Source organism: Muscardinus avellanarius (genome assembly GCF_963383645.1).
Source record: "Muscardinus avellanarius genome assembly, chromosome: 5".
Classification (NCBI taxonomy): Eukaryota; Metazoa; Chordata; class Mammalia; order Rodentia; family Gliridae; genus Muscardinus; species Muscardinus avellanarius.
Window position 1 is genome coordinate 73,647,801 of NC_137790.1, and position 25,457 is coordinate 73,673,257.

Sequence of the window (25,457 nt, forward strand, 5' to 3'; positions counted from 1 at the left end):
ATATCACATTAAGTTCTCAGGTCTAAAGACCCTCTGTTTTGTGGGCTCTACAGTCACTAGAACTATAAACAGACTACTGACTAATTATTGTTTAATTATTGCTTAAGACCCGATTGCCACAATACAATCACTGCATTAATTACCCCATACAGCATCTGCTTTCTTTCTTTCTTGCCTTCAGCCCGGTTCCTCCCAGCCCCTCTCCCCACTTTAATTGAAATTCAGCTTGCTGTAACACCTCCTTTCTCCGGGCCAACTGGATCTCTCCATTCACACCAGGGAGAAGAACAAACCAGAGAAGGCCCCAGGGATTAGTGAGTTTTGACAGCTGTCCAAGGAGCGCGGAGATGCGGGCCAAGTACGGAGGCAGGACAGAGACAAATGCGACGCCAGAGAGTGACACAGGACGGCAGAGATAGGCAGGGAGACATCGCAATAGGAATAAACTGGACAAAGAGTCGCAGAGACGGGCAGAGATGTTGACAGGCGCGCTAAAAAGAGGGAAAGGAAGAGAAAAGCTAAAAAAAGAGAAACAGGGGGAGATGGTGAGGACAATCCGAGGGGCTTGTCAGGAAGGAGGGATGAAGTCCGGCCTCTAGGGACGGGTCAGCGCAGCTCGGGGGCCGATCTGAAGGCGGCAGGCGCGCTGGCAGCTCGGGGTCTCCTCGGCACACCTGGGAGTGGGGTGGGGCGGCGGGGCCGGCGCGGTGCGGGGCCGCAGAGCCCCCCAGGAGCGCGGCCGGGCCCCGCCCCCTCCCCGGCCGCCTCCTCGGCCCGGGCTTTTCCTGCAGGGCTCAGGAAGCCGGCCTAGCTCGCCGCCCACAATAGCTCGGGGCTCGGGCCGGACTCCCGGGCGCGGGCGCGGGGCCGCGGGGAAGGGCGCGCCTGGCCGCCCGGCGCCCGCCGCGAGCTCGGGCCGGCGCCCCCGCGGGTCCCGCGGCGCCCGGGTCATTGTTGGCCGGGACGGAGGGAGCGGGAGCCGGGGGAGGAGCTGGGGAGGCGGCGGCCGCGGGAGCCAGAGGGGGAGCCAGAGAGCGGGCGGCGAGCGAGGAGGGAGGAGGTAGGGAGACGGAGGGTGGGAGGGAGGAGGAAAAATAAAGAGGAGAGACCGAGCGGGGCTGAACAATAGAGACAGGCGGGCGGGCGCGGAGCAGAGCCAGCTGCCGCTGCGGGGGCACCGCGGGCGCCCAGCAGCCCGGACTCCAGCCCGGCCCGGCCCCGGCCAGACCGCAGGCGGCCCGCGCCCCGGGGGAGGGAGCCATGGGGGCTCCGGCGGCAGGCGCCCCCAGCCCGCCGCGCGCCGCCGCCTGAGTGAGGCTCGCGCCCCTGCCCAGCCCGCGCCCGCGCCCCGCGCCCCCCGCCCACCGGGCGCCGAGCGCCCCCGGCCCCTGGCTTCGCGGGTGCCCGGCTGCCCGCGGAGCCCTCCCCAGTCATGAACCCCCCGGAGGGGGCAGCGGAGGAAGGAGGGGCAGCCGACTCGGACGTGGATGCCTTTTTCCGGACAGGTAAGCGGGACCGGGCGCGGGGCCGGGGGCGAGGGCTGCCGCCCGGGACGCGGCGTCTCCGGCAAGTTTGGGGCAGGCAGGCTGCTGCCCGGCGTGCGTGCTGGGGGGCTGCGCCCCGCGATCGCCGGCGCTGGAGTTGCGGGGATGCTCGTTACGGCAGTGCGGGTTGCGTTTTGGGGAGGGCGTGGGGGCTGGGAGCTCGGCGCCCCTCGGCGCTCACCCCAGGCGCCCGAGTCTGTGCTGGGGAGCGGGAGGCGGTCCCCGCGGGCCGCCGTCTCCCGGAGCGCGGGGATGGGGCGATGCTGGATCACTTTGCAGCGCGCGGCTCCCGCGACCGGCGCCCCGGGCCCCTCCCTCGGCTCCCGCCTCCTCCTGCCTGTCAGCCGGCTGCCCTGGGTCGGCACCCTTCTCCCGGCCAGGGCTCGGGCCTTACGGTGCAAAGAGGGGCCGTGGGGGCCGGGGACGCGCAGGCTGCGGACTGACTGGCGGGAGCCGGGCGGACCCAGAGGACCGTGCCCGGTGCGCGCGGGGAGCCGGCGTCGCGGACTTAGGAGGCGGACCCGGCAGGGAGGCTAGTGGGCGCCTCCAACCCCTCTTTGTCCCCCTGTTCTTCAGTTCTGGGAATGGATGAGCTCTTCATTAGAAACACTCGTTTCTGGAAGTGAGTTAACGCTGCTCACATACACACCCACTACATCTTGCTTGCCTGGTTGTGTGCCTGCGCCGAGCCCCGGGATGTCTTTGCAGCTCTTGGCGCCTCGGGTCCATAGAGCTGCTCCTGTTCGTTCCCTGGCTACACAGGCCCTCCCCCAGAATAGATACCCACTGCCCTCATCTCCCACCACCTGTGGCCTGGTTTCTCTGACAGCCAGGAGTCCCCACCTCCCCCATACCTGTGGCTTCCACCAGCTCAGGCTGTGTAGTTCCCCATCTCCCCACATGTCTGCAACCATTTTGTCTGGAATCTTTGTCCCAAGGAGTCCCATAAGTTACGGAGGCCCCACTCACCTGCCCTCCCCTTGGAAAAGTTGGTTCAGAGGACAGGAACTGGTGGGGTCAGAGGTCAGGTTAGCTCTGCTGCCTGCATGCCCATCTGTTTCCTAACCCCACTGCCTTGGCCAGGAGGTAATTTCTAGGGCAGGGGATAGGGTGCTTTGTTGAGGAGACTTGTGGCTTGGAAGTCAAGACTTAACTGGCCCATATGCTCGTCCTCTAGTTGGTCGTGGAGAGGAAGAAGCTGGAGGACAGGAGCTGATACCAGGCCCTGGGAAACCAGACAGCCTGTCATCTTATTCTGCTTCCAGGGCTCAATTTGCCCTCCTTCCTTCCTCTCCCCAGCCAAAGATTCCATATTCTCTCCCTGCCTTACTCTCTCTCTCTCTCTCTCTCTCTCTCTCTCTCTCTCTCTCACACACACACACACACACACACATTTACGCTGTCCACTGCCCACCACCCAAACCATGGATTCAAACGGGAGGGGTGGGGGTTGCCTGGCTGAGTGTATAACCCAGTGTGGCATTGTAGGGGCTGAGTGACAGTGGAGGGCCCAGCTGATCCCCCTTGCCTCCCATCGGGGCAGGCCTGCATTTACTTAACTCTGGGGAAAGAATCTTGAGATGCAAGCCTTCTTGAGATGCAAGTCTTCCTTTGTGGGTCCCACTTTCATCTTTTGGGGCCCATTCCTCCTTTTTCTTTCCTGCCTTCCAAACACCAGGTCCTGTTCCTTCTCAGTCCTAGGCTCCTGGAGCAGAGCTCAGTTTCTAGAGGTTTATTTCTGACGCATGAGTTCACACAGTGTTAATGGTGTTAATGGCCTATAATGGTCCAATGTGTTACTTTTCCCAGGATCTTTCAAAACACAACCTGTGGCTTAAATTGCTTATCACTGGCTCAAATCACAGAGTCAATAGCAGACTGGGGTCAGACTCTGGTGGGATTCTATTGGGGATACTTTCCTATCATCTTGGGCAGCCGTGCGTGCGCGCGCGTGTGTGTTTGTGTGTGTGTGTGTGTGTGTGTGTGTGTGTGTGTGTGTGTGAGATCTGATATACACCTAGAATCAGAAGAACATTAAATCTTCAGTGTATAAAGCTGGAAATGAATGACGACCTGTAACAATATGCAAAAGGATTTATTTAGGTCTAGGAACGTGGTACCACCCCCTGTGTGGCCCTCTGTGTTCTGCTACCTAATCCCTACTTCCAGTCTCTAGGCAAGGCTCTTACTGGGGAACTTCAAGCCTGGAAAAGTTGTGTGTCATATAGTACTATACCTAATAAGTTGGATGGATTGTAAATTTTTCAGTTGCACAACTGAGAAACCATCACCATCAAACAATATTTCACAGTCTCTAGCACCAGAGTTACCCCCTTCTTTCTGGTGGAAAATTTTGCATACACAAAGACCAGACTGGCAATTACTTTGTCAAAACCCTGGCAAACTGTACCTCTAACTGAGCATGTTTTAAATAATTCTATCATGTTGGTTCCTTTCTTATCCTCTTCTGAACATGTTGGTATTTTAATTTTCTTGTCCAACAGATTAAGCTAGGTTCCCTAAATCTCACTCCCCTGCATGTACATGGACTCTGATGCCCTCCCTCCCTCCCTCCACACCTTCTTCCTAGCCCACTGTTAGAGATTGGTAGACTCAAATTGTCTTCCTGGGAATTTACTGAGAAAGTATGTCACAGTGTTTTCACTTAAATTTAATTTTTGAAGTTTTACTGGTCATGATTATGAGGAGAGATATGAGAATTCAGAACTGGGAATAGAAACCAATCCCAGGACTTTAAAAACTTTACCAGGAGCCTTCTGCTGTCCAGGGTGCTGTGGAACACAAAGGAATATTCAAAGTGGTCTTTGCCGTCAAAGAACTTCTAGATTACTGTTCAGAGATTAATTGTTAAATATTAGAGTTTTGTAAGTTTGAAAGCTGACGGAATCACAGAGGAGGTAGAACCTAGGGTGTTTTTTGAAGGGTGGGTGGAAACTGGGCAAAGGCAGCAGGGACTGGACATTGAGGGTCCTGGGCTGACTGAGTGGAAGATGCAGGTGAGGATGGGAAGCAGATGGGTAAATATGATAAGGACGAACAAAAGGAATCTTGAACACCCAGGAGAGGAGTTTGGATTTGATCCAGGGGCACTGGGGAGTCATTAAAGGTTCTTGAGCAAGGGCATGAGAGAAAGTGGTGTTTGGAAAGGTTACTCTGAGGGCAATATTACTGACCAAGTAGAGAAGCAAGAACAAAGTGGAGACTGAGGGAGATGCAAGAGTGACCCGAAGCTGAAGAGGAAGAGGCTTGGTCTGGGTTGGTGGCTAATGAGTACAGGAGCCAGTTTGCAAGGCAGATGCTGATTTTTGCTTTGGGCATGAAGAATTGGAGGCGGACATCTGAGAGGAGTTGTTTTGTCAGGAGTTGGAAATGTGGGCCCCACGACAGGAGGACAGGAGCATGAGTAGGAGGCTCAGGGACTGGGGCTGGGGCTGGGGCTGGGGATGCTGCTTAGGAAGGCTAGTGCTCCCCAGGGCATCAGCTCAGAGGAGTGAGCGGAGAGGAGGAGGGAAAGGGAGGGCCAAAGTTACCTTTGAGAGAGAAACTCTTAGTTTGGATACGCTGTAGTGGAGACTTGATCCTGGAGACCCCAGGGAGTCAGCTTGGGCTCTGTTACGATGTTAGGAAGACAGGCTGAACACAGGCCAAGCAAGAGGACTGCTGTGTGTAATAAAAAGGAGGCCCTGTGAGCTCTCTCTGGGGCACAGGATTAGAAGCATTCAGACTGGACATTTAGGGTGTTGAGCAGGAATTAGTTACCCACAGAGTTTATCTGTAAGGGAGAAACCCGTGTACTAGCTGGAAGAAACATTGGTATCAAGAAAGGGTTTTTCTGAAGATTGAACCCAGAGGTGTTTTATAACTGAACTACATCCCCAGCTCTTTTTAATTAAATTAATTAATTGATCGATTTAACAGAACTAGGTAATGAACCCAGGTGTACTCTGTACCAGCCCTTTTTATTGTTATTTATCTTTCTTTTGGTGGTACTGGGGTTCCTGGAAACCCTTCTACCTCTGGGCTACACTCCCAGACCTATTTTATATTTTTATTTGGAAACAGGGTCTCTTTCTGTCTCTGCCTCCCAAGCGCGGGGATTACAAGCGTGCGCCACCACGCCCGGCTAGCCCTTTTTCTTTTAAGACAGGATCTTGCTAAGTTCCCAGGCTGGCCTTGAATGCAATCCTCCTACCTCAGCCTCCTAAGTACTGGGATGATAGGTGTGGGCCACTGTAGCACATCCAGTTGCTTTGCTTTGCTTTCCTTTCTCTCTCTTTCTTTCTTTCTTCTTTTTTGTCAGAGTCAGAGCAGGTTTGGAGGTGGCAGGAAGAGAGCTCTTGGGGGGAAAAACTGAAGATGCTAGAATGGTGGTTGAGTTGGACACCTGGAGAGGTGAGGCAGGAGGAGATTGCCTGACACAAGTAAGCTGAACTCTCATGAGCAGAGGAGAAACCTCTTTCTTTATGATGCAAAAGAAAAAAACAGAAGTTGAGCAAAAAGAGACTGATGTGAGAGATAGCTTTCCTACCTTCGTCTTTGTGTCGAGCTTTGGCCTCTGAATCCAGACATTTTCAATTGGAGGGTTTTTTTTTTTTTTTTTTTTTTTTTTTTTTTTTTGCTGTTATTTGGGCTTCGGCCAACCTTGGGTTTAACTCTGTATATCTTTCCAGCTCCCCAAAATACCTCTTTCTCTTGACTTCCTTAATTCAGTAAGTGGCATCTTCACTTTACTAGTTGTGGTGTTTCAACTAGGAAACAGTTGAATTTGGAATTGTCCATGAGGAACATGTCTCCACTAACCGTCTTGGATCAGATGGCACAGTTAGCCCTTGCTCCTCGTCCTCAGGGAAACAGCCGCAGGCCAGGCCATGGCGTGCCTCCTGTGGACGCCTCTCCCGGCCCTCCCCTCATCGCTTGGCATCTCTCCCGTGTACCCACTCCCCATCACACCCGCATGCAGACTGCTCTTCCTAAAGCACCACTTCCATCATTTCAGGACATGGTTCTTGGGTCTACAAGGACCCCCCCGGGCCTCCAGTCAATCAAGTCCATGCTTTATTGTTCAGCCCCAGCCAGGCTGCTCCAACCTCAGTGCAGGGCGCCTTGACTCACGTTCTCTTGGGCTCATCCACCCTGGCACCACCATGCTCCAGATCCTTCCTCAGAGCCTGAACTCCACCTTCATCTGCAACTTTCACACCTCAAGGTGATACCTCTACAAAACACTCACTGGCAAGACGCTTTCCCCCTCCATTCATTGGTGGTATTGCGTGGCTTTTGTGCCCTTTCATACATGTAGGGCTCAGCTTCCCTACTGAAGTTATGTATTCTTTGAAGGTCATGAAAAGAGTCCTTTAAAGCATCTTGTGATTCATCACCCCCCCACCATGTAGATAAAGAAAACATAAAAAAATGGGCAGTTGTTGAATCTAGGCGATCATATATTTGTATTCACTGTATGATTCCTTTAACTCTGCTCTCAGATAATAAACCCATCCCACCCTGACAGGAAAACTGAAACTATCCTCATGTTCAGATCATAGAGAAAGGGGGATCTAGGAATAACAACCTACGTTTGTGTGCAATTCTTTGAGTAAATATCACCACTCAATCTGTGCATTGCCAGACATCTAAAAAAAGAGGGCTCTCTTACCTCCCAAGGTCTCTTTTGCAGTAAGGGAAAACAACTCTTTTTGACATTACGCTCAGTGCTCCAAAAGGTAGACATGATGCTTAATTCAATGCTATTTTTCTTACTTGATTCTCCTCCATTTCCATCCATCAATAATTGGGCATTTGATCACATACAAGAAACTTATGAGGTAGTATTGAGAGGACTTTGTGCTGCTGGAGGAGAGAATATTGTTAATATTTCGAATGCCATGCTAATATAAGCTATTTCTGTATTAGCATATTTTAAAACCTAATGGTGACATCCACATCCTCCTCTGTAGGACTCAGGAGGCTATGCGTCATCTCTGTGCCACCATTTGACCATAATTCTGTGATTGGCATATTCTGTCTTGTATTTGATGGTACCTTAGGAGATTAAAAGAGGTGTTGAGGTGAACTGAAGCTACATCAAGAAATTAGGTGAAAAGTAAGACAAATCTTTCTGACTATAAATATTACTAAAGCATTAGATGAACTAAGGGTAAGATGTTGGTGAATAATTCCTGGCACTGGCAATTCACTTCCAGAGGTAGCAATGTGGTATAGTCCTGTGGTTCTCATTCAGAGCCCGGACAGGGCTGCTTTCACCCTGGAACATTTGACAATGTCTGGACACGTGTTTTGGTTTTCACAACTTGGAGGGGGGTAAAGTTTGCTGCATGCAGGCATCTAGTGGGCACAGGTCCAGGCAGCTGCTGAGCATCTTACAATGTGCAGGACAATGAAGAGTGATCCACGCAAAAAGTGTCAATAGTGATGAGGTTGAGAAACCCCCATAGAGCTTCAGGCCAGACAGGTGCAACAGATCTTGGGTAAATCACCTGATATCTCTCATTCTCAGTCTTCTGCCAAATTGACCTAATGAAGCTTGAGGGGATTAAGCAAAATAAAAAGCAAGAGTCAAGCACAGTGGCGCAGGCCTGTGATCCCAGTTACTTGGGAGACTGAGACAGGAAGATCACAGGCTTATGGCCAGCCTCAGATACCTAGTGAGGCCCTTTTCAACTTACTGAGATACTGCTTGAAAATAAAAAAATAAATGGGGCTGGGTTGTAGCTTGGAAGTAGAATGCCCTTGGGTTCCATCCCCAGTGCCCACCCCCACCAAAAGAGCACGAGGCATCTAGCTTCTACTGCACAGTAGGAGCACAGCAATCCTAGTTTTCTGTGTCATTCCTACAGTTTTAGTCATGAACGGGATGTGACAGCACAGATGCTGAAGCTCCTCTGTGGGGTGCTGGACGGGACTTTGACACCCTGGGGGCCGGCACCATGCGTGGACTCAGAAGGCTAGAATCTGGGCCTTGGCGCTACCATTCATAAAATCGTTTGTTTGACAAGTATGTATGGAGTCCTACTGCAGTCATGCATCCTGCTTTATAAAACCATTCAAGGAAAGAATATAGAGCAGGAAGGGAAACTGATATAAATATACCCCCTCAGGGATATATTGGAAGTAAGGGGTTGGAAGGTGAGGAGGAGTTTGTGAAGGAGACGGAGAAAGGCAAGAGAGCAGGAGGCGAAATTCCACTTCTCTCCCTACTTAGCTCAATGGGTTGAGCAAGTGGTTTGACATCTATGTAAGATGAAGACAATGGTCTCCCTCTTAAAGAGCTATTGAGAGACTCAAATAAGATACTGTATGTGAAAGGGCTTTATAAGCTCTACAATGATTATATATATATATATATATATATATATATATATATAGTTGCTTCCAAATTGAGCATTCTATTACTCTAAGGGCCTCTTCTGACAAGTAGTAGCTAATTTAATCTGACCTCCATGGGACCTTTCCAATCTAGAAAGATGCAGTCCTACCCATCTTGGCTTCCCAAAGGGACTGGATGGGCCACCCTTTCACAACAGATCAGGGTACTCCTGTTTTCTTCTTCTCCACAGAAGAATAAAAATGTTACTCACCTCCTGTCCATCCAGCCCCTGCCCCAGTCCTTGCCCTGGACCACATGGCTCCACGCCCTCTGAAGGAGCCTATTGAGAATGGAGTTCTTGCTTCCTGCTTCCACTGAGCCTCAGGTGGGTGCCAGGAATCAGTCTCATCCTTCTCCTTCTCCTCTGCCTGCAGTTCAGACTCCTCCTGCCACTTTTTTGTGCCTGAATGACTGGCAACAAAATAACTAGGAAATGACTGACAGTCACAGAGCTGTTGGATCAATAGAGCTGCTTGAAATTGTGTCTGCTGAGGAGTGAAGGAAAAGAAAGAATTAGCTGGAAGGACAGAGGAATTCATTTTGGGAGGTAAAGAAAAACTATTAAATAATTAGCTTTGTCTCTTCCCCTTCTGACCCATGATGTGATAAGAAGGGAGGCAGGCACTTGCTAGAGAATATGGGTATATGAGATAAATAAGCAGAAGATGAAAAGTGGTGGATGAGATGTGGACTTAAGGCAAAGGTTATTTCTCCTCCAGCTGGGGCTCAAAGGATGGGTAGGGTGGAAAGCAAGGTATTGTTTCTCCAGGTTGGAATGATGGTAGGAGGCATCAACATTCATGGCTTTGTTGGGACTAGTGAATGGTCCAGCTTCTGTGACCCAGAGGATGCAGGTGAGAGATGAGACTCAAAATGCAGTGGGGACCATATTGATGGATTGCTTTGTTTATCAAATATTTACAGGGATCCTAGATCATGAAGACTTTGAATGGAAGGCCAATGAGTTTCATTTCTCCACAGGTGGTTTGGGGAGCCTCTGAATGTTTCTGAAGGGCAGTGGTATGATCAGGAAGATAAATATGGCAGTCCGATAGAGATTCCATTGGAATGAGGGTGGGACAGTTGGCCAGGGACAGATTAGGAGATCACTATGATAGATTAAAATGTTCTGAACTTGATATGTTGCACAGTACAGATGGAGAGAGGAGATGGAGATGAGGGACTTTGTGAAGGTGGAGTTTATAGGACCTGGAGGAGTGTCAAGGAAAAGATTACTTCAGAGTTTTAGAGCCTGGGTAGCTGGGAAGATGGAGGTGTGCTTAGTAAAAATCAGGAGTTGGGAAGAGGAGAAGCAGCTGTGGGGAGGCAGGCAGAGAGGGGGGACTTGGAGAATTTGCTTTGGGACATGTTGCATTTCAGGTGTGCGTGAAATAGCTAAGGGAGGTGTTGATTCAGTAGGCGGATAACGAAGGGAATCTGAAGCGTCAGAGGGAGATTGGAGCTGGAAATACAGATTTGAGAGATATCTGAAAGAAGTTGTGGCTGAAGCTCTCAGACTAGATGAGATAATGGAGATCTTGCACAGACTCAAGAGCAGAGGGCCAAGGACAGAGCGCCAAGGACAGAGCTGTAGATTCAAGTAAAGGGCTGGAAGGGAACCAGGAGAGAGCAATGCTCAGAGAAAAACAGATGATCAACCTGCAGGCTGGTGCGGGGAGTGGAGGGAGATGGGGACAGCAAACACTACTGGTTTTGGAAGCAAGATCGTTGGTAACCTTTGAAACTGCAGTTTCAATCCTGTTTGGGAGGCGGAATTCAAATTCCAAGGGGGATGGAGAACGAGTGGATGGGGAGGAAGAGGTGGGAGTGCATATACATGCCTCTTTAGAAAGGTTTGGCTGTGAAGGGAGATTAAATATAGCAAAGTAGTTGAGAGGGGAGCAGAATTGAGGGGAAGATTTTTTTTAGGTAGGGGAGATATGTGAATACCTGAGGTGGGAAAAGGGAGAAGGCAGGCATGAGGAAGAGAATGAGTATTTAGAGAGAGGGGAACAATTGATGGGGAAAGGTCTTAGATGAGCCTGGAGAGTGGATCTCAAGGTCAACTGCAGGGTTGGTCTTGGAGATGCTTCTTTTTCGGGAACTGGGGGGAACTGGCAGGGACCTGAGGGTAGAAAATGCCTGACTGATAGCTCAGTGGAGAGAGTGTCTCTGATTGCAAGAGTCAGGGACCAATAGTGCTACGCTTGGAGAGGGTAGCATAAGCTGTGAAATGGGTGGGCTGGTTGATGTGGTCCTCTGAGGCCCTTGGGCAGAGAAGTTGGGAAGCAATGCTGAGATGTCCGAAGAAGTAGTGGGGTCTCCAGAACCACGTCCTGCAGAGGATGAGTCCAAAAGGCAAGTGGGGGGAGAGGTAGTGAGCCAGGAGAGGAGAGAGGAGGGGGACTGAACAAGGAGGTGTCTGGGAAGCCTCCTAGGGAGGGGTTACCCCTGGCCACCAGGGACTGGATGTACCAGGCATGACATCTGCTCATGAAGTTTCTTTCTGAAAAGAAAACAGAAGCAGAGTAGAGTCATGGAAGAGACTCTTGCCCATTCTCCTCTTGAAGAGGAGCCCCTCACACTGGAGAAAAGATGGCACACTTTTTCTGTTGTGCCCAAAGCACGCCTTTCATCATTTATCTCAGAGACAAACCAAAGAATGTCATCAAATTAAAAGCCTCATTTCATCATAGGCTCCTTAGAGGCCTCACGAGGCCCTCCAGAGGGGTGGGAAGCAAAGATCTGGGGGCTGCTGCTATCAAAAGGTGGGCTGTGGGAGCCTGGGCTCCTCTTCCCTAGAGCAGAAGGAGGTGGGAGTTTCCTTAGGTGTGGGCCAGTCCCAGAATTATGGAAGCTTAAAACAGAACAGGAACTTACTAGCTGTGAGACTTTGTGCAAGTGACTCTCCAAGCTTTAGTTTCTTATCTCTAAAAAGGAGTAAAAAATATCTTTGTCTCTCAAGATTGCCTAATGTTTGTAGGTAAATTGTATCTTTTTGATAGTTATATTTATATTATGAATAATAATATGTGAATGTATATACACATTATTAGTGTGGCAATATTATGCATATAACATTTTTATGTTGCAAGTTAGAAGAATATTTTATTTTTTTAAATTACAATGTACTTATTTCACATTGTGGAAATAGGGGTATGATTTTTAAACTTGGAGTTAACAATTATTTCTGGGCATGACAGGCCAGTACTGGGGGTGTGGCTAAAATCTCTACCTTTTAACTCTTGCACTGCAGCCCGAGGACAATGGACATCTTGAGGGGGGGGTCACAGTATTGAGTCGGCAGCTGGACAGTGAGTCTAGAAGGGGGCCCTGGAGACTGACAGATGGTTAATTGGATATGACAAAAGGGGGCTGGGAGGAGGAGTATGAGGCTCCTAAGGGATTGCTCTCTCTGTCTACTTACAGTGCTAGAAAGGAGGCTGTGGGGGAAAGGGAGGAGCAGCTCTGTAACAGTTGGGGAAAGATTGGCAGGACTCAGCGCGGGGAGTGTAGCAAAGGAAGGGCAGCACCATGGGAGCGACATCACAGCCTACCTCAGAGGGGAGGGGCAAGATGTTCAGATTTCCAGTGTCTTCTCTACAGCCCAGTGTGATGGCGCATGGCATGCTCAGATTCTTGTGTGTAAGGAGATACCCAGCCAAGGGTTGGAACAGTACAATTCTGTGGTCATTCTTCAGGATCTCAACTACAGAGTTTTCACAACGAAATACCATTATTTTTATGGAAACTGGACAAAGAACTAATTTTAGAAGAGCAGTAGATTTCTTTGAGTGGATCTCTATTCTTATACTCATTCATTGAAGTATCAGACACCAATTGCTGTACCTACTAAGTGCCAGGCACTGGGGATAAGGGAGAAGTCAGAGCTAATCCTCCCCACCAGGAGGGCAGTAGTCTAGTGGAGTTGCACATAAACAGATGATTGCAGTAGTTAGCAGGATTACACACTGTACAGCGAGAATGTAGAGGAAGGATCAAACACCTCATCTGGAGGTGTGCAGAGAGGATTCGTTGAAGAGGGAATATTTGAGATGCAAAGGATAAGAAAGCAATAAAAAAAAGACCGTGAATATAGACCATCATTCAAGAAGTTTGATAATAAAAGTACGAAGAAAAATAAAGTGGTAATCATGAGGCCATTTGAGGTACTGGAAGTGTTTCAGTTTTCTGATCATAGGTGTGTTCTATTTGTAAAATTTAGGGAGTTTTAGACTTGTACGTGCAATTTAGTATATGCATATTATACCTCAATAAAAAATTTCAAAGGTTCAGTTCTTTTTTCAGAGTGGAAAAACTTTGAATGTTTGAAAGAATCATAGAAGGAGATAGTGGTACAAACTGAGAATATTAGAAGGTGATATGTGTGTGGACAGAGTACAAGGGTAGATGTTGGCTTCCTCAAAAGTAAAAGAAGGATGAGATTCCTGGGCAAAGAGGTTAACTCTTTAATGGATGGCCACCTATTCTTTGGATGTAGAAAAAGACTTGGTGTTTTTCAGGCTAGATGCTAGAGCTCTTAGGAAGCTGATCTTAGCTCTCAGTGAATGGGAGCGGAAGTCATCTACAAGTACTGAGGGATGCTGGGAGCTGGAGAATGTGCCAGAATCGCATACAGGGATGATCTGTCCAGTTGAAGTCAGAATGGGCTGGTGTGCTGGATTCTGCAACAGATTCTGGGTGGGATTAAAAACGGTAGCTCCTGAGTTTTGGAGTGGTAACTTTTGGACTAGATACCTGGGGTGGGGATGAGGTGTGTGTATCAGACTTGTTTGGACACCAGCCTCTTCTTATATCTTTACTGAACATCTGTGGCTCCAAGACTTTTTGGAGGCCCTGCCCTAGGGAAGGTTCACGTCTGGTTTGTCGAGGAGCGCCGTGTACACCTTTTGCTTTGGGCTTCTCTGTTTTCTTCTCAACACTCAGTTCAGTGCCTCTCAGATAATACTTGCTTAATATTTGTTGGTCTGATTTGGTTTTTAAAAAAGAGCCACTTATTGATATGTAGGCAAATTGGGAATTTTATAATGAAATATTGTGCTAAGGAAAGGAATCATTTTTGTGAATAAGCAATTCTGCCTTAAAAAAGACTTATGAAATCAGCCTTGACTATGAAATACAGCTATCTGTTGCCTGGATTAATCAGAGGGAACCCCCATTATCACTTGCTTATAAATATTCACATGTTTCAGAGGCACTGGAAGAGCAAAGGCACATTTTTCTTTTAGAAAAGCTCAAATAGAAAACTCCAAACCTGAAAATGAATCAGCTTGTTAATATTGAATGTCAGGTATATGCCTAGTATTATGCCAGATACTAAGAAGACTACTAAAAATGGGTAGCACGTAGTCCTTGTCCTTGAAGAATATATGGTCTTGGATTAGGAAAAATAATAGCTAATTGGAGATCACTCAGGGAGTTTAATTCATGCATTGACTCATATATGTATATAAATATATATATATATATTTATTATCTATAAGCTAAGAGAAGTTAAATAAGTAGTAAAACAAGGTTTTATTTAGGGAGACTCATTTTAGGTATACCGTCATAGAACACCTCATTTTTTATATTGAAATATTTTAGAAGAATTGTTATAAGGCTGGCTCACTGTAGAGCATTTGGAAGATATGATGATGTATAAATTAGGAGAGAAAAGCCACTGTAATCCCATCACCCAGAGAGAACTCCTGTTTTCCAATTTGAGATATTACCTTATGGTTTTTATTTTCTATGTGTATTCTCTCCCTTGATCCATGCTTTTTAAAAAAATTATTGAATTAAGATAAAAATAAATTGGGAGGAGGCAGAATTTTTATAGGTGAAGTCATTTTTTCCCAATTAACTTAAAAATATAATACTCTAGGATACAATACACATATCTGATCAAGCAAAACAAGACCTTCATAAGTCAATAACCTTTATACGTGAGTAATTTAGGAAGACAGAAGACGCCTTGATTGTTTGGAAGAGTAAAGGCATCAACACTTTTTGGCATAAAAATATTTACACAAGCAAAAGTAGAGGATACATAGTCAACAGTGAAATCTCAGCTGGGCACATGCCTGCAATACCAGTACTTGGAAGGCTGAGACAGGCAGGTTCCGGCCAGCCTCAGTAACTTATTGAGACCCTGTTTCAAAATAAAAAGGACTGGGGATGTAGCTCAGAATGTCCTTGGGTTCACTCCCCAGTAACACACACACACACACACACACACACACACACACACACACACACACACACACACACACTTTCTCTCTCTCTCTCTCTCTCTCTCTCTGAATACTCTTTCCTTCCTCCTTCCTAATGTCTGAATAAATATAACAGATATGTATACTTGTTGCATATTCAGATACATGTTTACATAAATGCATGGCTTATTTTAGTTAACAAAAAGAAAAGCATGCTACACCTGCTATTCTGCATCTTGCTTTTATCCCTTTTTATTCATGGGCATTTTTCCATGTCAGTGCATATAGGTCTACCTCGTTTGTTTTAAGAGTCCTGTTACATTCTGCTGTGTGGATGTGCCATATTTTATTTAACCATTCTCCTAAGAAGAGACATTTATAACCCAGATTTTCTCTGGACTAGCGTTTGTTCTGGGACCTTATTTGGTTCACATCATCCTAAGAAGGGTCACTCCGTTTTTGATCCTTTTCAAAGGACAACCACAGGTTCAGGATGTTTCCCTCTGCTTTTATCCTCAGGAGAGAGGGAGAACAGCCAGTCCCTGTTCTCCAAGGGCTGGCTTTCTGTGGAATGTTTAGGGATGGTTTGTTAGTGACATTTAAATGAATGGTGGAGGCCACTCTTGGCCTCTTTTGCTGCATGCCTTTGAGTGTGTTGGGAGCCAGATTTGCAGTCACAATTAGACAAAAAAGCCACATGTGTTCAGTAGGCTCCAGTGTAAATGAATCTCAAGACCACAGTTAGGTATGGAAGCACTTTAGGTTGTGTGTGCAAAAGCCATCGTCTCTGCTCGGCTAGAAGAATCCAAGAGTATGATTCTGGAGACCTTGGTTTCCAATCCTACCCACCACCAAATAGCTCTGGGATTTGTTCATGTCAGTTAATATGCCAGTTATTATATATATGGATGGGACCTTTCTTTCGTCATTTGAAGAAAGAGGTCAACATACTTGCCCTGCCATACCTCATAGGGATAGTGTGAGACAAAGTGAGATGAGAGGGAGAAAATGGTGTGAAAAAAATCGCTGCCAACATGCGGAGGGATTTTGTCTGCTTCTCCTCTGGGGTCCCCTCTGGTTTTGAGTGTGGTTGAAAGCTGAGCTACAGACTCAGATGGGAGTGACAGCCCATACTGTGCTTGAGGACTGTATGTTTTTTCATGTCTGGTAGGAAATTGGCAGCACTAGAGTAAAAAGTTTCATGATATGTTCCCTTTGCTTTTGGAAGAGAGTGGACAAGTAGCTCATCTAACTGCCCAGAGTGGCCAAGGGGTTTCTTCCTGCTGGACAACAGTGTAGCTCAGTTGCACACTTCTGTTTTTTCAGCTGTGCAAAGACTATGTGGCTCTTAAATTTTCTAAGGTGGAGCTAATTCATGTGTCCTTGCCTGAGTTTGTTAATTTATAACATACTGTTTCTTTTCTCGATTATCCTCTTTGGGATGACTGTTTCTTGTAGGTGAACTGCACCACTGCCTTTGGTCCTTTTTCCTGTTCCCCTGCTTCTCTTCAGTGCATGGTCTGAGTGTGCAGAGGTGCTCACATGGACTTGTGCTGGCTGCGGTGGGGAGAGAAGGCACACTTCCTGGATGGGTTTGTTCTTTGCTGGGCTGTCTTGACCCCGTATGGGTGTTTGCAAAAGTGGCACTGCATTTTGGAGTATTGTGCTAATACCCAGCACTCGAATTTAAGCTCCTACCATTAGGCTGTGTGGTCAAAGTCCCCACACAAGGTCACCTTATAGTCCTGACTTCAATTCTTTCCCATGTCACTAACTCTCTGAGTACCATCACCAGGGAACAAAGAGATATTTGGATGCCCAGCTTGCTCAGTGCTGGCTGTGGGAGACCAGAAGGCAGAATGTTTGTAACCAGTTCACCTAACTAGACACCCACCTTGTCCAGTGCCCTGTTTTCCTCCACTTACTATGATCCCCTCCCCTCCTCACCACGTGGATTTGATGGGATACAAACATCATGTGATCTGATGGGATGGAAGCATCCTCTGAGAGGCCTACAGTGCTTAGAATCCTCAGGTGGTGTTATACCTATTGAGCTTCCCTTTCCATCCTATGGTTGGGCCTTGAAGCAGGAGCCAAGTGAAGTGAGACTCTGGTACCTGCTCTAGATTGAATATTCCCCATGGTTCCAGATGCATGAAGGAGAGGGCTTTCCCTCTCTCCCTGTGGCAGGAGTTCCCCTGTGTCAGAATCTTGGCACTTTCCATCTCTGGTCTAAAGTAACCCCCTGGTCAAGCCCACCCAGCCTGGATCTTGATATGTTCACAGGAGCCTGAGAATTCAAGCTGCATACTAAAAAAAATCCTATCCTGAATACCAACAGCTGAACACTGACATTTTCTCTTCGCCTGCTGCTATAACCATCCTAAACTTTCCTGAGGCAAATAGATGCTTCTGGCAGAGTAAGGAGGAGGTTAAATATATGTAAGGAAATAAAAAAAGAGGAAAGTAGATTATATTTTAAAAAGTATTACCCTAGTTAAAGCAATAATTTTGGGAAACAAAGGTTTAGAAATGAGGTTTCCAAGACTTCCAGGCTGCCTTCCTTGGGATTCCACCCACATACATACATGTATGTGCAGGTAATCATGCAAGGGTGAGTTGGGGATTCTTCCAGCAAGCATTTAGTGAGTACTTGCTGTATACCAGGAGCTGTGCTGCAGAGGGGTGTATAGCACAGTCTCTGTGTTGAGGGAGTTCCTGGTCTTAGGAGGAATAGAGTGTGATGGATTACCTACCAGCTGCTCTACTGGGACCTGCTTTCTGAAAAGCTGGTGTTTTAGTCTGGTAAATATGAGTAACATTTGAGGTAGGGGTCTTTGCTGGTTTCCCTCTTACCTTGCCAGGATCTGCTTTCTGGGTCCTTTTAGCTTTTAACATAATGGTTTCAGTCAGTTTCACTGTTTTTAAACAAGATTAACTCCTTTCCAAGTGGTCTACGTGTTTATGAACATTTATATTCTATAGGAAGGATGGGGTAAATAACATCAACATATTATCACTTTGCATCAGCTAAGAAAAAGAAAGGTAAAGTTCAGATTAAGGGTTCTGCTCTGTTGCTTCTGAGGTGAAGTTGTTCATTCATTGCCGTTTTTAACCCAAAGCCCTTCTCTTCTTTTAACACAGGGAAATGACTGTTTTACATACTGTTCTCACTCCAGGGCTCTAGGGTTCAAATAACACTGGGAGCTGTGAGTGGTGTTTCTAGTTTGGGGAGAAGAGGAGCTCTGTCCCCTACAAAGTGAACAGAAATTGGAAGACTAGCAAACTAGGTCAGGCCAGGCAAGCCTGGTGAGTGGTTGGGTTTGAGTGGAAGAGCAGTGGGCTGGGGTCAGAACAGTGTTGCTGTTGCTCATCTTGGTTCCTGCTTTGAGGCCAATGCCCAAATCTAGCTAGATGGCCTAGGATGCCTCTCCCACCCACAGCATTCACTCTGAGTTAAACAGAGAAGAGGATGCCAGGCAGAGAGGAACTGGGCGGTAAGAGGCCCTACCTTTCTGCCCTGGTGCTCTGCAGACTTTTCACCCACCAGAGGCCTTTTGTCCCTGTAGCTCAAGACTTCTTGGTGGGTTCCCTAAGCTTACAAGTGACCCAGCTTCCTTGCTTGGTGAAGAGGGGCCCTGACCCCCCTGGTCCCTGGAGAGAATCATTCTTTTGGTCAAACCACTTTGGCCTTTCCAATCTTTTGACAGAATGGCCAAGTTTCTGGGTGTCTGGGCCTCTGTTGAAAAAGCCCACACTCCCTCAGTCTGTTCCTTTGGATCCCAAGTATTGAACTGGTAGAATAACAATAGCAACTCGGGCCAATTTAGGAACTTTGTGAAATGAATCGTGTTGGAAGGAGCAGATTTGGAGGCAGGAATTCATGTTAGGAAGCTATTGAAAGTTAGTTTATTGTACCAGAAATGTGATGCCAGGGGAGTCTATAGGACTTAATGTCCAGTTGATGTGGAGGTTGAAGGAGAGATTGAAATGTCAGATAATCTCCAGGTTTTGGCTTAGGCTATGGGAAAAGGGTGATGGTGCTTTTACTAAGTTTGATACCACAGGAATCCCATTGGATGTAAGAATATTTCTCAAGTCACTATAGCTTTCTACTGTTAAAAGGATCTGACACTACTCCATTCTTCAAACTCTCTATAAACATTTTGAGTGCAGAATATAAAGGAAAAAACCAGAGTGACTGATGGTTGGGCAATTATATACTTAGACAACCTTCCCCCTGAGAGTGGCGAGTCTGCATGCCTGTGTGTGCTTATATGTGCTGCGTGCACACATGTGGCATCGCTACGCTTTGGGTGCAAATGTGTCTGCTCCTTTTATTGTACTGAGTTCTTGACACAGTATCATTTTTCAGCATTAAAATTCCCATCACCTCCCAGAAATGCTCCCTTTAGGATCCATTTCTGCTTGGCTCGGCGTACGCACACATTCCAGTGGGATTGATTGCTCGTGTCAAATTAATTTTTTCCCTTTCCAGGGAGAGTGTCTACCATGTGCAAACTGGGGAAATCCCCAAGCCTCTTGACAAATGCAAAGCTCAGCTGGAGGGGTCATGTGAGATGTGGGTCAAAAATTGGCATAGATAACCCACAGGGCTTGCACCTGGATGCTTAAGCTAGCCTTCCCAGAATGCTTTGTGTTGTTCCTAGGCAAAAGGAAAACTTGGGGCTAGGTGGAGATGGATGCATATGAGAGGCTTGGGTCTTTTCAGCATTTGCTGCAGTACCACTTCCTCCTTTATGCCTATCTTCTTGTTATTGCTCTCCCTAAAAGGTTGTCAAAGCCTCTGGAGGTAAACGGCAAGCACATTGAGATCTGCCTTTCCCCCTCAACTCTTGAGCAACATTGACAGACCTCTGGGTCCCAGTGCTGATAGTCCCCTCTAAACTTTAGTGGACCTTTACAATATACCTCTTATCCTTTCTCCAACAGGCAGTTCCTAGCCTTATGGTTACAAAGCAGTCAGCCTGTTCACATTTGCCCAACTCCAGGCATAGACCAGGGACCATCAGATTGTCTTTCTCATGGTTGGACCCACTGGCCAACTGGCCTGCAGTCTAGACCAGCAGGGTGGTCTAGGCCATTCTATACCCTGAAGATACAAGCTTGTATCTTGGCAGTAGGAGTTTTGTGACATGTATAATGCCTTCCTGAGAATGATTATGTATTCTTTTTCTATAGCCTGGATTTCTGGGAGTTATGATTAGCATCTTTTAACCCTAAACTCAACTTTGAGGGATGCCATTATCAGTAGTTCCAACCAAAGTTTCTCTGTTTCTCTATGAGAGTATCATCTGTAGTCTAGCCGAATACAGCTCCTTAATTAGTAGTGGAGATTGTGGAAAATAACTAATTCAGTTTACCATTAACCTTGCAGAACTTTGGAACTTTAAGAAGAAAGCTAGTGACTTCCTCATTCCAAATATTAAAATGCTAAACTTCCACAGTGTATGGTGTAATAGTTACTTTTTAGGGGTAAGACAAGTTTGAATTCCATTTGCCAAAAACTTCACATAAATCGATAACAGAAACAGTTTTTAGCATTTCTTATTTTAGATTCTGTAATGCATCACTTCAAGCATCAGATTTGGTAATACAATTTAATTCTCTGTAATTCACATAGAATCTGATTGTAATGTCTGGTTTTTGAGCCAAAATAACTGGGATGCTGGATGGGTGCAGGGTTCACAGAGGTTTGCTGTTAGCTAGAATATTTCCTCTTCCCAGCTTCTGATGCCACTAAACATGTCTCTTGAATCCAAAAGGAGGTCATCTAATTTCTTTTCTCTACCCTGGCCCAGTTTCTAAACTCTTACAGCTATCTAGTTCTATCTAGTTTTTTTTAAGGTATTTATTTGATTTGTTATATATAGAGGTATTTTTCTGACTAAGACATATTTTCAGATCATCTTAATTACATCACCTCACATGATTCTAGGTGTTAAGTAAGCATGTTTACAATTTTTCTCAGAGGTTTTTTTTTTCCTGTGAGAAAGACCAACGCAGTTTCCTAGATGAGCTTCTCTCTGATAGACCAGTGCCTGAGTATGTGATCATATGCTACCTTAGATTTCCCTGAGGCCCCAGAGCCATAGATGTCTAGATTTGGCAGGACCTGATTACAGAGGTGGCATCATCAAATCCAACCCCAAATGACTTGAGCTAGTTTAGAAGGGCAATCTCTTTTAGAGGGGGTCAGACTTTATGTTGGGTTGCTGTTTTAGCTTCTCCATTGCTATGCCCAAAATACCTGATAAGAAAGAAAGGTTAAAGGAGAAGAGGTTTATTGGACTCACAGTTTCAGAGGTTCAGTCCATGGTCAGCTAGCTCCAAGGCAGAAACCTTCTGTATGGTGGGGAAAGCTCCTTAGGGCAGCCAGGAAGAAGAGAAAGAAGAGGAGAGGAAGTGAGAAGGACAGTTATAGTTCTCAAGGCCTACCTCCTCTAGTCACATCCTACTGGCCCATAGTTACCACCTAGTAAACCAATTCAAATGATTAATCCATCAGTAGTTTCACCCTGATAAAATAATTTTGCCTCTCAATATTTTTGCAGTGCCAATGCATGAGCTTTGTATGCATTTGGTTTTGCATGAGGTTTTGTTCTCTGGGACATATCCATTTCTGGGTTATTGGATTCCATGTGATCTTCTCATATATCAGCTTGAATGGTGTGAGTCTTGCAAATTCCTGGAGAGCCTTTGTGCAGGTTAAGAACAAAGAAGCCAATTTATCTCGTCTGGTGTCAGGATTTTCAACCCTGTGTTTTTATTCTCCCTTCAGGGTTGTTTGACCCTTTATGTAGCTGGGGCACACTTGCTCAGATCTTGGAAGGAGCTTTGTATGTGTTTATCTTTTCTTTTTAGGGGGAAGGGGAATTTCAAGGAAATATGGTCAGTAGAAGTCTACCCTTCATTAAATGTCAGTAGGAATGTTCTCAAGTCTTCTGGTTATGTATTTTGGGGCTTCAGTGAGTTGTAAAGGGGCATATAGGGGACCCTGGATGCTAGTCTCAGTTATGTTCTGGTCCCTCTGTGATTTTGAGCAGCTCATGGTATCTCTCTGGGCCTGTTTCTTCACTACAAAGCAAAGGTGCTTGCGTGGATGATTGCTGAGGGTCCTTCAGCCTCTAAGTCATTTTGAAAGTCTGTGATGTCTCAAGACTGTACTTAGCAGCCAGGTGTGGTGGTGTACACCTGTAATCCCAGGACCTGGGAGGCTGAGACAGGAGGATCAAGGTTCAAGACCAGCCACAGCAACTTAGGCCCTCAGCCACTTAGACCCTGCTTCAAAATAAAAAGTAAAATAGGGCTGGGAGTGTAGCTCAGAGGTAGGATGCCCCTGAGCTCAATCTCCACTGCTACATGCATACAAGCACACACATAAGAATGTACTTAAGGGAAAGCCCTCCTCTGCTTATCTCCACTCTGCAAAAATGCCAGTCTTACAAGATTGTCTTATGCTTGGGAGTCCCTGTTTTCAGACATGACACACAAAATTCACAATAAACTGCCACCAGCTGGTGTCTATCCCTAGTCATTAGAAATCCAGAAACAACAATCCTGAGTCTTGCCAGTCTCTGTATGAGCTGTACGGAGTAAGTTCTGAGCCAGCTACACTCTCCTCAGTCTACACTTTTATAGGACCCGCCAAATATTTATGGGCTTCCAAAGAAAGTACAGTCAACAGTTTTGGGGTAGAAATAATCTATTTATAACAACTGCTCTTAAATGTGATTTGTTTCCTCTCCTGGTCTGTAAGAGGATTTTTTTTTTTTGAAAGGAGAAAAGTTTTGTTTGAATTTTCTCAGAGCCTCCAAGTTTTTTAAATTGGATGTTTGGCAAATTGTTTTCCCCAGAGCTATCTGTCTTGGCTGGCCCTGCCAGATCTCTTCCCTCCCTCTTAGAGGGAGTTTTACTTCCATTGATTTATTCCCAGCCACACTTGGTGTGGCGAGGAGCTGATGGGGAGGATGGTCTGATCCTCACACTTCTGATTTCTCTGGAGATCTCATCTCCTGGACACATCCTGTTATTTTTCTAGTGTCCTCCCTCCTCTCTGTCTTCAGGTATGAATATATTATTCTGGTAGCTGAACAGAAAGTAAGAAACTGAGATTGAGGAAACAGAAGAAAGATATAAAGTTGGAGAAGTTCTCAGCATTCAAAAAATGACCAATAACCAAGCCCAGAGAGGGAAGCCAGAACAGAGTGTACCCCAAAGCTGAATTCATGACCACGGGGCCCAGGTAGATAAAGACCAAGGGCACCAGGAGGGGAGATAAAGAGCAAGAAGAGAAAATGATGAAAGATCAGTTGAGAAAGGCAGGACAAGAACTCTGGTCAGCACCCAGGGCATCTGCAGAAGGTGAAGAAACAAGAGGATGTGAGATCGAGCTATAGCAGCCCTCAGGGACTGGGGAAGCAGCTCCCTCTAGCCCTATGCACATGCCGGTGCCAGCTCCCAAGCAGGGGAGCCTGGGGCTGATGGGTGCAGCCCAGTGGGAACACCTGGCTGGGCTGGCCCTCGGGTCCCTGTGCTTCTCTCTGGATCAGGTCATCCCACGGCTCCACCATTCCTGCTACTCATTGGGCTCTCTGTTCTCTGTTCAGTGAGCCTGCCAAGTGTCCAAGCTCATTCCCTAAGCCTGGAGCTTCACTTTTGAAGGGTCAAACTATCTGACTACATTAAGAAAGGAAGACCCTGGGCATCCCAATCCTCCACAGGATATTATTATCCTTTAGCCTGAGGAGTTTAATATGTGTAAATTCCCCCCTCAGTTCGTGGTAACACAGCTAGCTACCTGTACACCATTCTCTGTCTCTTGACTGATATCACATCTCTGAGTTCTTAAGTTCTTGGGCTGGGTTAACTAATTTTGATGAGTGAGTCGGATGTTCTTTCTGGACACAAATAAAACAGGTTGAAAACCGAAGAAGTTTATTTACTTTTTTTTTCAGTGTGTGTGTTTATGTGTGGTGCTGGGGATTGAACTCAAGGGCATTCTACTTCTGATCTACATCCCCAGCCTAATATTTTTATTTTTGAAACAGGGTCTCACTAAGTTGCAGAGGGCCTCACTAAGTAGCTGAGGCTGTCCACGAACCACCATTCTCCTGTCTCAGACTCTCAAATGCTGGGATTAAAAGTGTGCACCACCATGCCCGGCTCCCTTTTATCTTTTGATATTATCCTGTAAGCAAGGGAGGCCATTACTGTTTTCTGACCCAAACTTCTCCCCAGTTACCTTCTTTCTCTTCTCAAGCTTGACAGATTTGAAGCCACATATCTCCCCATGGTGCCTGCGAGCATTAGCCTATTCTGTGGCTCAGCTCAACACCACAGGTGTCATAGCCTTGACCTTCAGTAGTTCTGAGAATTTCTTACTGCCTTCAAGATAGCCCACTTCAATCAGTGAGCTTCCCTGTAGTGTTTGTCTTTCCATCGTCAATTCGCAGCTTTCACATCTTCTTTCTAATTGGGCCTTCTATCCTCCAGGCTGAAGATGAGCATATCACCGTTCATTACGTGCTTCCTCACGTATCTGAGTTAAAGCTTACGTTTTGGAAGTGGTTTCTTTAAGCATAATGGGAGTGGTTATTGGCTTGTATCTGGCAGAGTCCATGTTTTCCTGGGCAAGTACTCCTCATAGTTCTCTTCCTTGTCTTCCCCTCCAAGAGACTTTCAGCATATAAAATAAAGGGACTGTGTAGTGTGGAGATTCCCAAACTTTCTTGGTTCACGGGACCTTATTGTCTTAGTAATATTTCTATGGCACGCTTAGGTTAAACAAAATACTTATTAGGTTTGTTAATTGAGTGGTTAGGTCTAAAATTAGTAAGCACTCATATCCTTCTAATGGAGTAGCCATTTGAAAAAAAATACAGTAAATTGAAGTAAAAAGATTTTTCATATTCCTCCTCCTCCTCCTCCTCCTCCTCCTCCTCCTCCTCCTCCTCCTCCTCCTCCTCTTCTTCTTCTTCTTCTTCTTCTTCTTCTTCTTCTTCTTCTTTGGTGGTACTGGGGATAGAACCCAGGGGCTTTCTACCTTTGGGCTACACTCCCAGACCTATTTTATATTTTATTTGGAAACAGGGTCTCACAAAGTTGCTGAGAGCCTCACTAAGTAGTTGAGGCTGGCTTCGAACCTGTGTGATCCTCCTGTCTCAGCCTCCCAAGCACAGGGATTACAGGTGTGCGCCACCACGCCCGGCTGATCAATAAATGAAAATTACATAATATTGTGTATAACATGTTTTAAAATAAATTATGCAA

General features: G+C 46.5%; 1 protein-coding gene across 3 annotated transcripts in view; it reads left to right on the top strand.

The window, feature by feature from the left end:
* Positions 1–1,432: 1,432 nt before the first annotated feature.
* KALRN (kalirin RhoGEF kinase) overlaps positions 1,433–25,457 on the top strand; it is a gene marked incomplete at both ends in the record, with an annotated part of 686,722 nt that continues 662,697 nt past the window's right edge. For all 3 annotated transcript variants that reach the window (XM_080696283.1, XM_080696287.1, XM_080696289.1), the window contains one exon: positions 1,433–1,505. In XM_080696283.1, the coding sequence (XP_080552409.1) occupies positions 1,433–1,505 (73 nt within the window). The remainder of the gene's footprint in view (positions 1,506–25,457) is intronic.